The sequence below is a fragment of the Engystomops pustulosus genome, chromosome 8 (genome assembly GCF_040894005.1).
Source record: "Engystomops pustulosus chromosome 8, aEngPut4.maternal, whole genome shotgun sequence".
In the NCBI taxonomy this organism is placed as follows: Eukaryota; Metazoa; Chordata; class Amphibia; order Anura; family Leptodactylidae; genus Engystomops; species Engystomops pustulosus.
Genome location: NC_092418.1, coordinates 116,077,972 through 116,092,430, shown reverse-complemented (window position 1 = coordinate 116,092,430; position 14,459 = coordinate 116,077,972). Strand labels below are relative to the sequence as shown.

At 44.5% G+C, this 14,459-nt stretch overlaps 1 protein-coding gene across 2 annotated transcripts in view; it reads left to right on the top strand.

The window, feature by feature from the left end:
* The window catches only part of IHH (Indian hedgehog signaling molecule), a 77,068-nt gene extending 66,359 nt beyond the window's left edge, over positions 1-10,709 (top strand). For both annotated transcript variants that reach the window (XM_072122332.1, XM_072122333.1), the window contains exon 3: positions 9,022-10,709. In XM_072122332.1, the coding sequence (XP_071978433.1) occupies positions 9,022-9,686 (665 nt within the window). In that variant the 3' untranslated portion in view covers positions 9,687-10,709. The remainder of the gene's footprint in view (positions 1-9,021) is intronic.
* The last annotated feature ends 3,750 nt before the right edge of the window (positions 10,710-14,459 follow it).

The following is a 14,459-nucleotide window of genomic DNA, read 5'->3' as shown; positions in this document are numbered from 1 at the left end:
TACAGATCCTCACTGTACTGTATATAGGGCTACAGCTCCTCACTGTACTGTATATAGGGTTACAGCTTCTCACTGTACTGTATATAGGGCTACAGCTCCTCACTGTACTGTATATAGGGTTACAGCTCCTCCCTGTGCTGTATATAGGGCTACAACTCCTCACTGTGCTGTATATAGGGTACAGCTCCTCACTGTACTGTATATGGGGCTACAGCTCCTCACTGTGCTGTATATAGGGTACAGCTCCTCACTGAACTGTATATGGGGCTACAGCTCCTCACTGTACTGTATATGGGGCTACAGCTCCTCACTGTACTGTATATGGGGCTACAGCTCCTCACTGTACTGTATATAGGGTACAGCTCCTCACTGTACTGTATATAGGGTACAGCTCCTCACTGAACTGTATATGGGGCTACAGCTACTCACTGTACTGTATATAGGGCTACAGCTCCTCACTGTACTGTATATGGGGCTACAACTCCTCACTGTGCTGTATATAGGGTACAGCTCCTCACTGTGCTGTAAATGGGGCTACAGCTCCTCACTGTACTGTATATAGGGTTACAGCTCCTCACTGTACTATATATAGCGCTACAGCTCCTCACTGTACTGTATATAGCGCTACAGCTCCTCACTGTACTGTATATAGGGTTACAGCTCCTCACTGTACTGTATATAGGGCTACAGCTCCTCACTGTGCAGTATATAGGGTTACAGCTCCTCACTGTGCAGTAATTAGGGTGCAGCTCCTCACTGTACTGTATATAGGGTGCAGCTCCTCACTGTACTGTATATAGGGCTACAGGTCCTCACTGTACTGTATATAGGGCTACACCTACTCACTGTACTGTATAAAGGGTTACAGCTACTCACTGTGCAGTAATTAGGGTACAGCTCCTCACTGTACTGTATATAGGGTGCAGCTCCTCACTGTGCTGTATATAGGGCTACAGCTACTCACTGTACTGTATATAGGGCTACAGCTCCTCACTGTACTGTATATATGGTGCAGCTCCTCACTGTACTGTATATAGGGTTACAGCTACTCACTGTGCAGTAATTAGGGTACAGCTACTCACTGTACTGTATATAGGGTGCAGCTCCTCACTGTACTGTATATAGGGTGCAGCTCCTCACTGTACTGTATATAGGGCTACAGCTACTCACTGTACTGTATATGGGGCTACAGCTCCTCACTGTACTGTATATATGGTGCAGCTCCTCACTGTACTGTATATAGGGTTACAGCTACTCACTGTACTGTATATATGGTGCAGCTCCTCACTGTACTGTATATAGGGTTACAGCTACTCACTGTGCAGTAATTAGGGTACAGCTACATGCTGTACTGCTCATAGGGCTACAGCTACTCAGTGTGCTGTATATAGGGTACAGCTACTCACTGTGCTGTATATAGGGTACAGCTACTCACTGTGCTCTGTATAGGGTACAGTTACTCACTGGGCTGTATATAGGGTAAAGCTACATACTGTACTGTACATAGGGCTATAGCTACTCACTGTGCTTTATATAGGGCTACAGTTACTCTCTGGGCTGTATATAGGGCTACAGCTACTTACTGGGCTGTATATAGGATACAGCTACTCACTGGGCTGTTTGGTAACATGCACCACACTCAACCAGAGGACCAGAGGAAGTGAAGAAAAGTTGTCCCAGGAGCTTAGGAAAATAATTATAGACAAGCTTGTTAAAGGTAAAGGTTATAAGACCATCTCCATGCAGCTTGATGTTCCTGTGACTACAGCTGCACATATTATTCAGAAATGTAAGATCTATGTGAATGTAGCCGACCTCCCTGATCGATGACAAAACAAAGTGACGAATAATATGAATGGTAACAAAAGAGCCCAGAAAAACTTCTAAAGAGAATATAGGTGAATTTCACGCTCAAGGAACATCAGTGTCAGATCGCACCATCCGTCGTTGTTTGAGCCAAAGTGGATTTAATGGGAGACGACCGAGGAGGACACCATTGCTGAAAACAAATCATAAAAAAAGCACAACTGAAATTGGAAAAAAACTACATGTTGATAAGCCACAGAACTTCTGGGAGAATGTCCTATGGGCAGATGAGACTACAGTCAAACTTTTTAGCAAGGCACAGCAGCTCTATGTTCACAGATGGAAAAATGAAGCATAAGGGTGCATTCACATGTGGCAGCAACACATGCCTTTTCAAGCGTATCAGCTGAGAGGAGTAGATTTGCCTGATTACATTGCATTTTGTTAACGTCGCATTTACAATGTGTGAATGCACCCCGAGTATTTTTGGAAGGAGCTGAAACGAGCCATAAGGAAAAGGCCAAACCCCAGACACCTGGAACAGTCTACTAATGGCCCAAAATACCTGCTGAGAGGCGCAGAAGTCTCATTGGCAGTTATAGAAATCATGTGATTGCAGCGATTGCCTAAAAAGGTTGTGCAAAAAAATATTCAGTAATGGGAACCATCATTTGTGTCCAGGCCTGTTTCATGAGTTTTATTTTTTTAATTCTGTAGAAGCATGGAGGACAAGCAATGTCTGCCTTTCAGTTGTTCATTTTCATAGAAATGTAACTTATTTTGACTTTTGCCAGATTTAAGTTACTTTGACCATTGGGGGTTTTTCTTTCATTAAACAAGGGGGACCAACAGTTTTGTGCACACGTGTAGCTCTTGTGAGCAGTCCTCACTTAGGGTGATGCCACACATGGCGTTTTGAAACCGTTTTTTGGTCCGTTTTTAAGCACTCCGTTAAAAAATGCATGCGTTTCTGTCCGTTTTTTATTGCGCAAATTCGGAAAACCTGTCAAAAACGCATGCATTTTTTAACGGATTGCTTAAAAACGGACCAAAAAAGGTTTCAAAAAGCCATGTGTGGCATCACCCTTACAGGTGTGGTAATAAGCATGTGGCCTAAAAGGGCTACCGTCTTCTATAACAGCACCACACCTGTCCACAGGTAGTGTCTGGTATTACAGCTATGTCCTATTCACTTGAGTAAACTCTCTGAAAGTGGTTGTGCTGTTTCTGGAATAAAGCAAGCATGTTTTTTTGAAGTCCGGTTGAGGGTTAAGTAGGGCATAGCGCAGTGTGATAGAGGTGAGGGCTGTCACGTTGTGCCATATCCGGTACACTTGAGACAATAGGCTTGTAAATGTAGCTGATTTTTGCATATCTGACTTTTTTTTTAAGCAATTAGTAGTTAATGATTAGACAGGGATCTCCTGACAGTGTGCAGGCGTGAGCTGGTCCCGGCAGGTCCTGTCCTGCTCCGCACCCCATGCTGCCATTTCATTTTACCTCTGTGGGTCAGGACCTCAATGACAGAGCAGGAAGTGCAGGGGGGCTGTAAAAACCGAGAGCCAAAAAGATCCCGTGGATTTTCCTAGACTCGGACACTACATCTTTAATCACTTCCTAAGCAATGTGAACATTGCATAAAGTAGAATTTACCCCACCCCCATAATTGTGACAGCTACAGTCTGTCAATAAGGGTGACAGCCGGGGTCCTTCCCTATCGGTGACAGCCAGGGTCCCCCCTAAGGATGACAGTTGGGGTTCTTCCCTATCGGTGACAGCCAGGGTCCCCCCTAAGGATGACAGTCGGGGTCCTTCCCTATCGGTGACAGCCAGGGTCCCCCCTAAGGATGACAGTTGGGGTCCTTCCCTATCGGTGACAGCCAGGGTCCCCCCTAAGGATGACAGTCGGGGTCCTTCCCTATCGGTGACAGCCAGGGTCCCCCCTAAGGATGACAGTTGGGGTCCTTCCCTATCGGTGACAGCCAGGGTCCCCCCTAAGGATGACAGTCGGGGTCCTTCCCTATCGGTGACAGCCAGGGTCCCCCCTAAGGATGACAGTCGGGGTCCTTCCCTATCGGTGACAGCCAGGGTCCCCCCTAAGGATGACAGTCGGGGTCCTTCCCTATCGGTGACAGCCAGGGTCCCCCCTAAGGATGACAGCTGGGGTCCTCCGCTGAGGGTGAAAGCTTTGGTCCTTCTCTAAAAGTAACAGCCAGGGTTCTCCACTAAGGGTGACTGTCTGTCCGTAACGTTAACATACAGGGTCCCCCCCGTAAGGATGCAGCCACATGTTTAGTTTCTCAGATGCGTTTTTTAATGCCCAAACCAGGAGTGGATTGAAAATAGGGGAGGAGCAGCATTTCTTAATGCTAAGTCCTTACCCATTATGATCCACACCGGCTTTTGACTTCAAAAACTGCATCTGAAAAACTAAATGTGTGGCTGCACCCTCAGGGTGGTGGCACACGTGGCATTTTGAACCCGTTTTTAGGCCGTTTTTAAGCAGTCCGTAAAAAAAACGCATCAGTTTTGACCGTTTTTGTCCATTTCCCAATCATCTTAATTAACATAATTGGAAAAAACAGTCAAAAGCGGATGCGTTTTTTAATGTGCTGCTTAAAAACTGCCTAAAACGGGTTCAAAACACCACGTGTGCCACCACCCTAAGAGTGACAGCCAGGGTCCTCCTATAACATTGGAAACTACAGTCCTTCCACAACTATTCACAACAGCCATAGCGCTTCATAATAATTACAGCTCCTGTCCTCGCTAACAGCCTTTCCATGACAGCCACAGTCATTCTAGAATTTTTATATCATGGTTCATAATGGTGACAGTCACCAGGATTCCCATAATGTGACTGTGATAAAGGGGTACTCTTGGGGTACTCTTTATGCCTCCCAAGCATAAAATATTCTGGACAGGAACTGTGTTTGCTTTTTAGTCTTTGTACAGTTCAGATGATCAGTTTTCCAGTGCTGGGAAGAAATTCAATATGCATGATATAATTTTGGCTTCATGCAGCTACCACTAGAGGGAGATCTGGAGCACATGGAGGACAGATATATCATTCTTTTCATTATTAAGGCAAGAGAGCAGCTCCCCCTTGTGGTGCAGATAAATATAAATGATAGATTTTCATTTTACTTTGCTATATGGCTGTATGATGCAAGGAGAAGATTTGGAGATTTGTATCATTAAAGTAAGACCTGGATTAAGGGGAAAAGAGGACACTGCAGTTTATTTGATCCTTTTTATAGCAGAAGGAAGGATAAGAGGCAGCGGTGGTGATGTAAGTCCAGATAAAGAGCCCTGTTATCAGCATGAAGGTGGCGGGCAGGAAGTCACAACCATTATTGAACTCTTACAGATCCCAAGGAGGGGAGGACTCAGGATGAGGAGGTTACATAGGGACAGAAGTCTGTGGAAGGAGCGAGTGAACAGGAGGACAAGGTAGCAAAAGACAGAGGTGAGAGGAGAGCAATGGCCCCCGTAGAGCTGACGACTGCCAGACTGCTCCCCTTCGTGGTTACACACGGCATCTTATACCCACATCCCCCGACCACAGAGAACACACAGCGCAGCCCAGCAAAACAAGAGCCATATTAAAAATAATCACAGCTCGCTCCTCGGAAAAGTTCAAAACGACCTGATCACCTAAATTTAAACCAAAAGCAAACAGGGGTTTGAGGCTAGGCGGCGGGTGTGTCCGAGGGGTGCCGGGGAGGGGTCCACTCAAAGAAGACCTTTTACATGCCAGAGAGCAATAAAGACAAGGAGATAACTGCTCAAAGCATGTAATGGATGGATGTATAGATAGAGAGATATGAGAGATAGATAGATAGATAGATAGATAGATAGATAGATAGATAGATAGATACACTTGAGAAAGGCTTCGGACGAAGCTAAAACATAGAAGTTTGGGAACAAACACCACTTGAATTATGCCGTTCGTTTTTGTTTTTCTATATTCGGAAGGACGTGGCTGTCTAGTGGTAGCGTGCACCCATCCCTTATTCTATTGCAGTACCGCTAAATGAATCTTTTTTTGTAGATAGATAGATAGATAGACATGAGAGATAGATATGAGATAGATATGAGATAGATAGATAGATAGATAGATAGATAGATAGATAGGAGATAGATAGATAGGAGATAGATAGATAGATAGATAGATAGATAGATAGATAGATAGGAGATAGATAGATAGATAGATAGATAGATAGATAGATAGATGAGATAGATAGATAGATAGATAGATAGATAGATAGATAGATAGATAGGAGATAGATATGAGATAGATAGATAGATAGATAGATAGATAGATAGGAGATAGATAGATAGATAGATAGATAGATAGGAGATAGATAGATAGATAGATAGATAGATAGGAGATAGATAGATAGGAGATAGATAGATAGATAGATAGATAGATAGATAGATAGATAGATAGATATGAGATAGATAGATAGGAGATAGATAGGAGATAGATAGATAGATAGATAGATAGGAGATAGATATGAGATAGATAGATAGATAGATATGTGATAGATAGATAGATAGGAGATAGATATGAGATAGATAGATAGATAGATAGATATGTGATAGATAGATAGATAGATAGGAGATAGATAGACATGAGAGATAGATAGGAGATAGATAGATAGTTTAGATAGTCACATATTTATATCATCATCTCATCAAGTAGTGACATCATTATTCAGAATAGTTGCAGGATGTATCGTGTGTCGGTTGTACAATGGAGTTTGGATGATGATCATTTATGTTACAATCACACAGTCTTTCTTACTGGTGTTTTGGATGGGTGATATTCCTGGAGCTCTGCACCCTGTTTGCTCTGTTCTAAGAAAACTCATTGATGAAGCCCTTGGTGTAATGAGAGCAGCAGGCCGGCCGCCCGCTCGGCCTGGCAATGGGCCCCCTGCCGCAGGTAGTTCTGTGCCCAGCTCAATATTTGTGATAGCACCTTGTTTACTTTGCTGATTTTTTATTTGCGGCTTGTGGGATGCGGGCAGTGTCCATTCTTGGGATGGATCTATTTGTAAGCTCCCGTGGCCAGAGCTGTTTACTCTGTCCTGCCACTCTCCGGGGCTTCACTTAATTTTAGGTAGAGGGTAAATATGTGACTATTTCAGTCATGCCTAAATGGTGTAAGAAAAAAAGTCCCCTTTCCCCCCAAACACAAGCCTGTTAACATAATAAAATCACATATAAGAAAAACTAAAAAAAAATGGAAGATGGCAACAGAGGAGAATAAATGGAAACAGTAATATTGAAACCAACTAATTAGTAGCCTCCTATGCTAGTTGTCTATACTTAAAGGGGTTTTCTAGGATTTGCAAAATATGGCTTCTTACTTCTAGAAAGATAACGGGGCCTAAGAACAATAGCAAGCACAACCTATGGACAGATGTGGCCCTCTTTCTGGAAGAAGGTATCAGTGTTTTTCCAATCTGGGACCTTGCCTTTAAGGCAAACAAAATGTAATAATTTTTTAGTAAACATGGAATGTCCTTTGGGTCATAACTCCAGAACAGAGGAGACTAGTTCTTGTTCATTTGCTCCCCCCTTACCTTGTGAAGGGGTTCACATTCACAGCACAGAATCACTGCTGGGCCCCCAATTCATGTGCTCCATACCTAGCATCACGTGTAAAAAGATCAATGCTTTAAAAACAGTGCCCCACCTGTCCTCAGGTTGTACGTAACATTGCACCTGAACCGTATCTCATACATTGGAGCACAGCTATCATCTATGGACCGGTGTAGCTATTTTTCTGTCAGAAAGTTGTAATGTTTTTCAAATCTTTTACAAATATAAAAAACCTTTTTTTTTACTTTTGATTTCTGTACTTTGCAAATTTCAAGATCTCTGCTTGTTGTCGGCATTAATTAGCTGACCAGCATAGTCCTGCCTACACAGCTGTGTGGATGTTATTGAAGATTATCTACTTTGATACATTGTAACAAACATAGGATACATAAACTATTGGACATCTGGGGCCACATTTATCACTTTTGTGCGCCTAAGTGTAGTAGTTGCGCCTAAATTCGGGCGCACTGTTTTGCCAGAATTATCACAAGCTACAACCATCTGTGATAAGTATATTTTCTGCCTCTTATTAATCACTTTACTTTAACACAGTTTAGGCGCAGTTTAGGCGCAGTTTAGGCGCAATGTTAGATTCGGGCACTTACATGTGATCCTGCTACAAGCTCCTCTCTGCTTCTCCCACAGCCCAGAATGGAGATAACACAGCAGCACCCAGGTGTGTGACACCCTGCACCCAGTGACCTCCTCAGCAGGGGCTTCTCCTGGAGGGGATCCCCCAGTGCTGGTCTCCTGCTGCACCCCTGTAATTCTGCACAGTATCCCCCTCAGACACTGTGCAGAATTACATGGGGGACACTTGTTTGTAGTATCTGCAAACTTCTGCAAACTTGTGCAAACTTGTGCAAACTTCTCTTGCTCTTGCTGTGAGCTCAGGTTTTGCAGAATATTTTGTAAATAGAAGGTGATGAACTGTAAATAGAGTCTGCAGCTCCTGTCTGTAATGTATCTAATTGTATCTATTATATGTTCCAGTGTCTGGCTGAGCTCTGCTGCTAGAAATGAGCTCTTCTGCAAAGGGGCTCAGTGCTTTCTTCTCAGATAACGCCAGCTTCGGGCTGGAGTGTTTTTGCGCCCGTTTTTGCGCCTAAATGCAAAAGTCGCACGTGATGAATATCATTAGGCGCAGCAAAACATCTGGAATTGAACGATAGATGAGGGAAAGCTGGTTATTATTGCTGCGCGGCTAATTTGACGTTTAATCGCAAAAATGGCGCAAAAACGGTGCGCCTAAACGAAAAGGCGCAAAAACAACAGAAAAAACAAGTGATAAATGTGGCCCCTAGTGTCCAAATTCTACAACAATTGTGGCAGAATTCATAGTGGGAATGGTAAAAACTTTAGGCTGCAGATTTTATGTACAGCGAGGGGATGATATTCACTTTTCTACTCCTATATACAAAGCAAATATTTGATACATTCAGGTTCCATGTAGACACAGAGGTTAAAAGATTGTAGCCATTTCCATTTTCTGACTGCAAGCAGAGATGTTGAAGTAGTCTGTAACATGATTGTGTCAACATTGCAGTTCATCATGGTTACTCTTCACACCATTGACTCTTGTTTCTCTTTCCATTAATCTAGAACATTCTGCTGCAGCAAAGACTGGAGGCTGCTTCCCGGGAAGGGCAATGGCCACCTTATCCTCTGGTGACAAGATCCCCATCTCAGAGCTCCTGCCTGGCATGAGCGTCCTGGCCATGGACAGCAATGGGCGTCCCACCTTCAGTGACTTTGTGACCTTCCTGGATAGGGATCCCACATCTGAGCATCTATTCCAGGTGATCACCACAGAGGACCCCCCTCGGAGGCTTTCCCTCACCCCAACTCATCTCATCTTTGTGGCGGACAATGTTTCCACCCCAGTTGGTGAATACAAAGCTGTATTTGCCAGTCAGGTAAGACCTGGCCAGTACGTCCTTGTGTCAGGAGCTGCGGGTCTTGCGCCGGCCAGAGTGATCTCACTAAGCACGGAGATAGACAATGGAGTTTTTGCTCCCCTAACCCAACATGGGACAATTCTGGTGGATGATGTAGTAGCTTCCTGTTTTGCCCTGGTACAAAAACAGAGGCTGGCACAGTTTGCCTACTGGCCATTGCGGGTACTATATGGTTTAGGTGCGATGGGAAACAAGACATCTCAGCAGGTGGGCATCCACTGGTATAGTCGGTTCCTCTACCAATTGGGACGAATGATCTTGGACAAGAACGAGTTCCACCCTCAGGGGCTCCTCCAGCTGGAAAGTTGAGCTTTGCCGTACAACCAGTGAGATGACCCTGAACTGTCTTCTACAAGGGGTGAGCAACCATCTTGTTCTGCATAGTCTACTGACCTCCAAGAAGAGGTAGAGAAGTTCTACATAGCCAGGAGGCCACACATAGGAGATAAAGATGACTGGTACTTCTCAATGTCCTGCATCCGACCATGGTGTTCATCAGCCTCCCGCTCATGAACCATAAGGTACCAAGTCTTCAAGGTCAAGAATGATCCTTCAAGTAGCACTTATCTAGATGTTATAAGGATGGTTTTATAAAACTGGGGCATTACAGAACCTTATTACCATACTCTGGGAGCCGGCCCATGCGTCTTCTGGGTCCATGAGTAGCTCCAATGTGTTCATGTAGAGCTGTAGGAGAACCCTGAGGTCTGGGACATCCAAATTATCAAGGTACTAACCAATTGTTCCTGAGAACCAGAAAAAGCAACTAGTCGCATAGACATAATACTTAATGCATTGGTACAGGGTGATGCAGTCCAACGAGCACAAGCAAACATGATGGCATAATATGAGACAGATGGACTTAACCCATTGTATGCCGAACACCAGGACTCTATGCTCCTCTTCTACAGACAGAATGTCTTATGTTAAATCAATTCTTCTGGTGCCGGGGATCTGTAAGGATGAACTCATGGAACGTCTGCACCTGTACAGGATGAATTAACGCGTATGGAGCGGTAATTAATGTCTTCCAAGGAGAGAGATGCTAAAGCATTGCATGCCCCCTCCCCTCCTTCACTGACTGATGCCGAGCCCCCCCCCCCCCCCCCCGCCCTCCTTTTGCCATATTTATTTTATTATTATGTATCTGTGTATTATAGGTGTATAAATGTTTCTATATATAAATATATAAGACAAAGTTATTAATATTATATTCCTGCTGGGATGGAGATGGAGGGAAGGGAACGTTCTTTGGGATCACAGAACATCTGTGGGTCTAGGGGAGAGCATCACTGTACCCCGGGTAGAGAATTGATTCAAGCTCATTTTTCAGCTCAGGTCTTCTAATAAAAGAACATTCTGACTAATGGTTGTCTACTTTTTATATATTGGGAAGACAAAAAAGACATTTATAGTTTCTACAGAACTGAAGCATTTTTGGTTTACTTTGTGTTTAAAGTATTCATTATTGTCAAGGTCTTTGCTTGCTATCAGTGAAAGGGAACCTCCTAATCTACCAGTGAACCGACACCAGGGTAAACAGACACAGAGCTGCAGAGTGATACATTGTAACAAGTAAATGTCCTATCACACAAATGATCATCCAAGAAATATAGTCCGAGCAAAGGTTACATATCCCCATCTGCCTATGGCTTGGATCCTCCATTTACTGACAGCCTTAGGCATGGAGGGAGATGCACCAATAATGATGTTTTCTGGTCGCCAGTGACATCTTCTTTCCCTGTGACATCACTCTAGTGACCACTTGCAGGTGCAGGAACGTGACAATTGCAAAGACTTTAGTGCCATCTTGAGGCTTGCATAGGTATTACACACCAACTAAACTACTAACGCACATTAGGCACTTCAGTTGTAAATATTCATTTATGATTGCTCCTAAATCGCTGGTTTATTAGGTAAAATTAGGCAGGGTATGGTAAACTATACGAGAACTGGAATGGACACTTCGAAGGAAATCTACCATCAGAATCCATCATGATAAACCAGGTTCATTACTCATAAATTCAGGCACTGGGACTGTGGTAATCTTCTAATATTTATTATCCATGATCTCCTTCCTTCTAAAATCAACTTTTAAAATTATACTAATGAGCCTAAAGGAGTCTGGGGGGTATTATATACTCTGTCTCACCCTGCTCCCTCAGCACTTCACCCTTCTCTCAGGGGGAGTTGGAACACATAGTTGGATGGTGGAAGTGCTCCTGCACAGTATAACAGCCTGTAAATCTACAGCATGGAAAGGCTTTGGTAACACCACCCAGAGCTCATTGGCATAATTCTAAGTTTTTAGAAGAAAGGAGGCCATAGATAACAAATATAATTAGATTACGGTCACAGTGTCTGGATCTATGAGTAATGTTCCTGGTTTAGCATGGTGGACTTCTATAGTAGATTTCCTTTAAACCAATACAATGAATATAAAAAAATATAGTTAGGAGCAGATTTACCCACAAAGAAACCAATGGAATAACTTGGGGCCCCATAAATCAGGGAAACCTCATACTTGCCACGGTGCCTGGATCTATGAGTGCCCCTGGTTTACCACGAAGGATTTTGATGGTAGATTTCCTTTAATAGTATATAGTCGAGTATAAGCCGAGACCCCTAATGACACAAAAAACTGGAAAAACCTATTGACTCAAGTATAACCCGAGGGTGGGAAATGCATTGGTCACAGCCCCCTCAAGTATATAGCCTGCCAGCCCCCTCAAGTATATAGCCTGCCAGCCCCCTCAAGTATATAGTCTGCCAGCCCCCTCAAGTATATAGCCTGCCAGCCCCCTCAAGTATACAGCCTGCCAGCCCCCTCAAGTATACAGCCTGCCAGCCCCCTCAAGTATATAGCCTGCCAGCCCCCTCAAGTATATAGCCTGCCAGCCCCCTCAAGTATATAGCCTGCCAGCCCGCTCAAGTATATAGTCTGCCAGCCCCCTCAAGTATATAGCCTGCCAGCCCGCTCAAGTATACAGTCTGCCAGCCCGCTCAAGTATAGTCTGCCAGCCCCCTCAAGTATACAGTCTGCCAGCCCCCTCAAGTATATAGCCTGCCAGCCCCCTCAAGTATACAGTCTGCCAGCCCCCTCAAGTATACAGTCTGCCAGCCCCCTCAAGTATACAGCCTGCCAGCCCCCTCAAGTATATAGCCTGCCAGCCCCCTCAAGTATACAGCCTGCCAGCCCCCTCAAGTATATAGCCTGCCAGCCCCCTCAAGTATATAGCCTGCCAGCCCGCTCAAGTATACAGTCTGCCAGCCCCCTCAAGTATATAGCCTGCCAGCCCGCTCAAGTATACAGTCTGCCAGCCCCCTCAAGTATATAGTCTGCCAGCCCCCTCAAGTATACAGCCTGCCAGCCCCCTCAAGTATACAGCCTGTCAGCCCCCTCAAGTATACAGCCTGCCAGCCCCCTCAAGTATACAGCCTGCCAGCCCCCTCAAGTATATAGTCTGCCAGCCCCCTCAAGTATACAGCCTGCCAGCCCCCTCAAGTATATAGCCTGCCAGCCCCCTCAAGTATACAGCCTGCCAGCCCCCTGAAGTATATAGCCTGCCAGCTCCAGTAGTATACAGCCTGCCAGCCCCCTCAAGTATACAGCCTGCCAGCCCCCTCAAGTATACAGCCTGTCAGCCCCCTCAAGTATACAGTCTGCCAGCCCCCTCAAGTATATAGCCTGCCAGCCCCCTCAAGTATATAGCCTGCCAGCCCCCTCAAGTATATAGCCTGCCAGCCCCCTCAAGTATATAGCCTGCCAGCCCCCTCAAGTATATAGCCTGCCAGCCCCCCTGTGACGGACCAGGACCCAAAGTCGGAGCCGCGATGCCGGGGAGCGTCAGAAGGAGAGTTCACTTTATGTTTTTTTTTCCTTGACTCGAGTATAAATAAGCCAAGTTAAGGTTTTTCAGCACATTTTTTGTGCTGAAAAACTAGGCTTCTACTCGAGTATTTATGGTAGTACAAAATTGTATAATGTTCATATATATAATACATCAACAAGTGAAAAAAATCATTTCTTGCCAAAGGCCAAGTGTCTCCCATAAGAAAAGTATGATATGTAAACATAAAGTGATAAAGTGCAAATGCAATATGCAACATATAAACATGAAACAGTGGCAACAAATGGGCTAACGTAAGCAAGGCCCAGCACCTAGGTAGCACAGCAAGAGATCAAGGCCCCAATACACCCCAAACACTGGACACCGATCCCCATGCGTATCGTCACTACAAGCGACTTCCTCTGGGGTATGAAGCCTCTAAAGTTAGTAGCTTACCTTATATACATTAGTATATTTATACATTTGTTACATGGGTCCACGCCTCCAGACAATACCTTGCTGCATACTGGAAGTGATTACTGAGTTTGGAGCCCAATCTGGTCTTAAGGTAAACTGGGCACAAGGTAAAAGTCGCACAACCTTCCTAAATCAAGATCAATCCAGATCCAAAAAAAGCTTAGTTATAATAACACACATGATGTACCGGTTCTGGGATCCCTGGGTAGGGAACAGGTGGTTGTAAATCCACTAACTTGTTAAAATCTAAAGGGTGCTAAAAAAAAAAGTGTCCACAGCAGCAAACTGTGACTATATAGCGGTCATATACTATGTAGGGGCTCTGCAGAGTATTATCACACTATATGGGACTATATGGGTGGATAAAGCTCTGAGCAGCAATAGTCACAGGACAATACAGATCTGACCTCTCTCCTGACATGTCTGTCTGAGTATGTCAGTCCATGTATTGCTGTGTACTCTGGCTGTAGCTCTTTAACCCCTTCCTGACGCGCGCCCTAACAGCATGACGCACAGCGGGAGAGGGAGGGCAGAGAGGGCTGACACCACACACACCTACACCGAAAAAGTTATTAGCGCCAGAAGACGACAAAATGAAGAATTTTTGTTTTGTACAGGAGGTTTTAATTTTTGTAAATGTATCAAAACATTATAAAACCTATAAAAATGTTTTATCCCCGTGATCGCACCGACCCAAAGAATAAAGGAGACCTGTCATTTGGGGCGCACAGTGAGAGCCGTAAAATCCAAGGCCACAAGAAAAAGTCGCAAATGA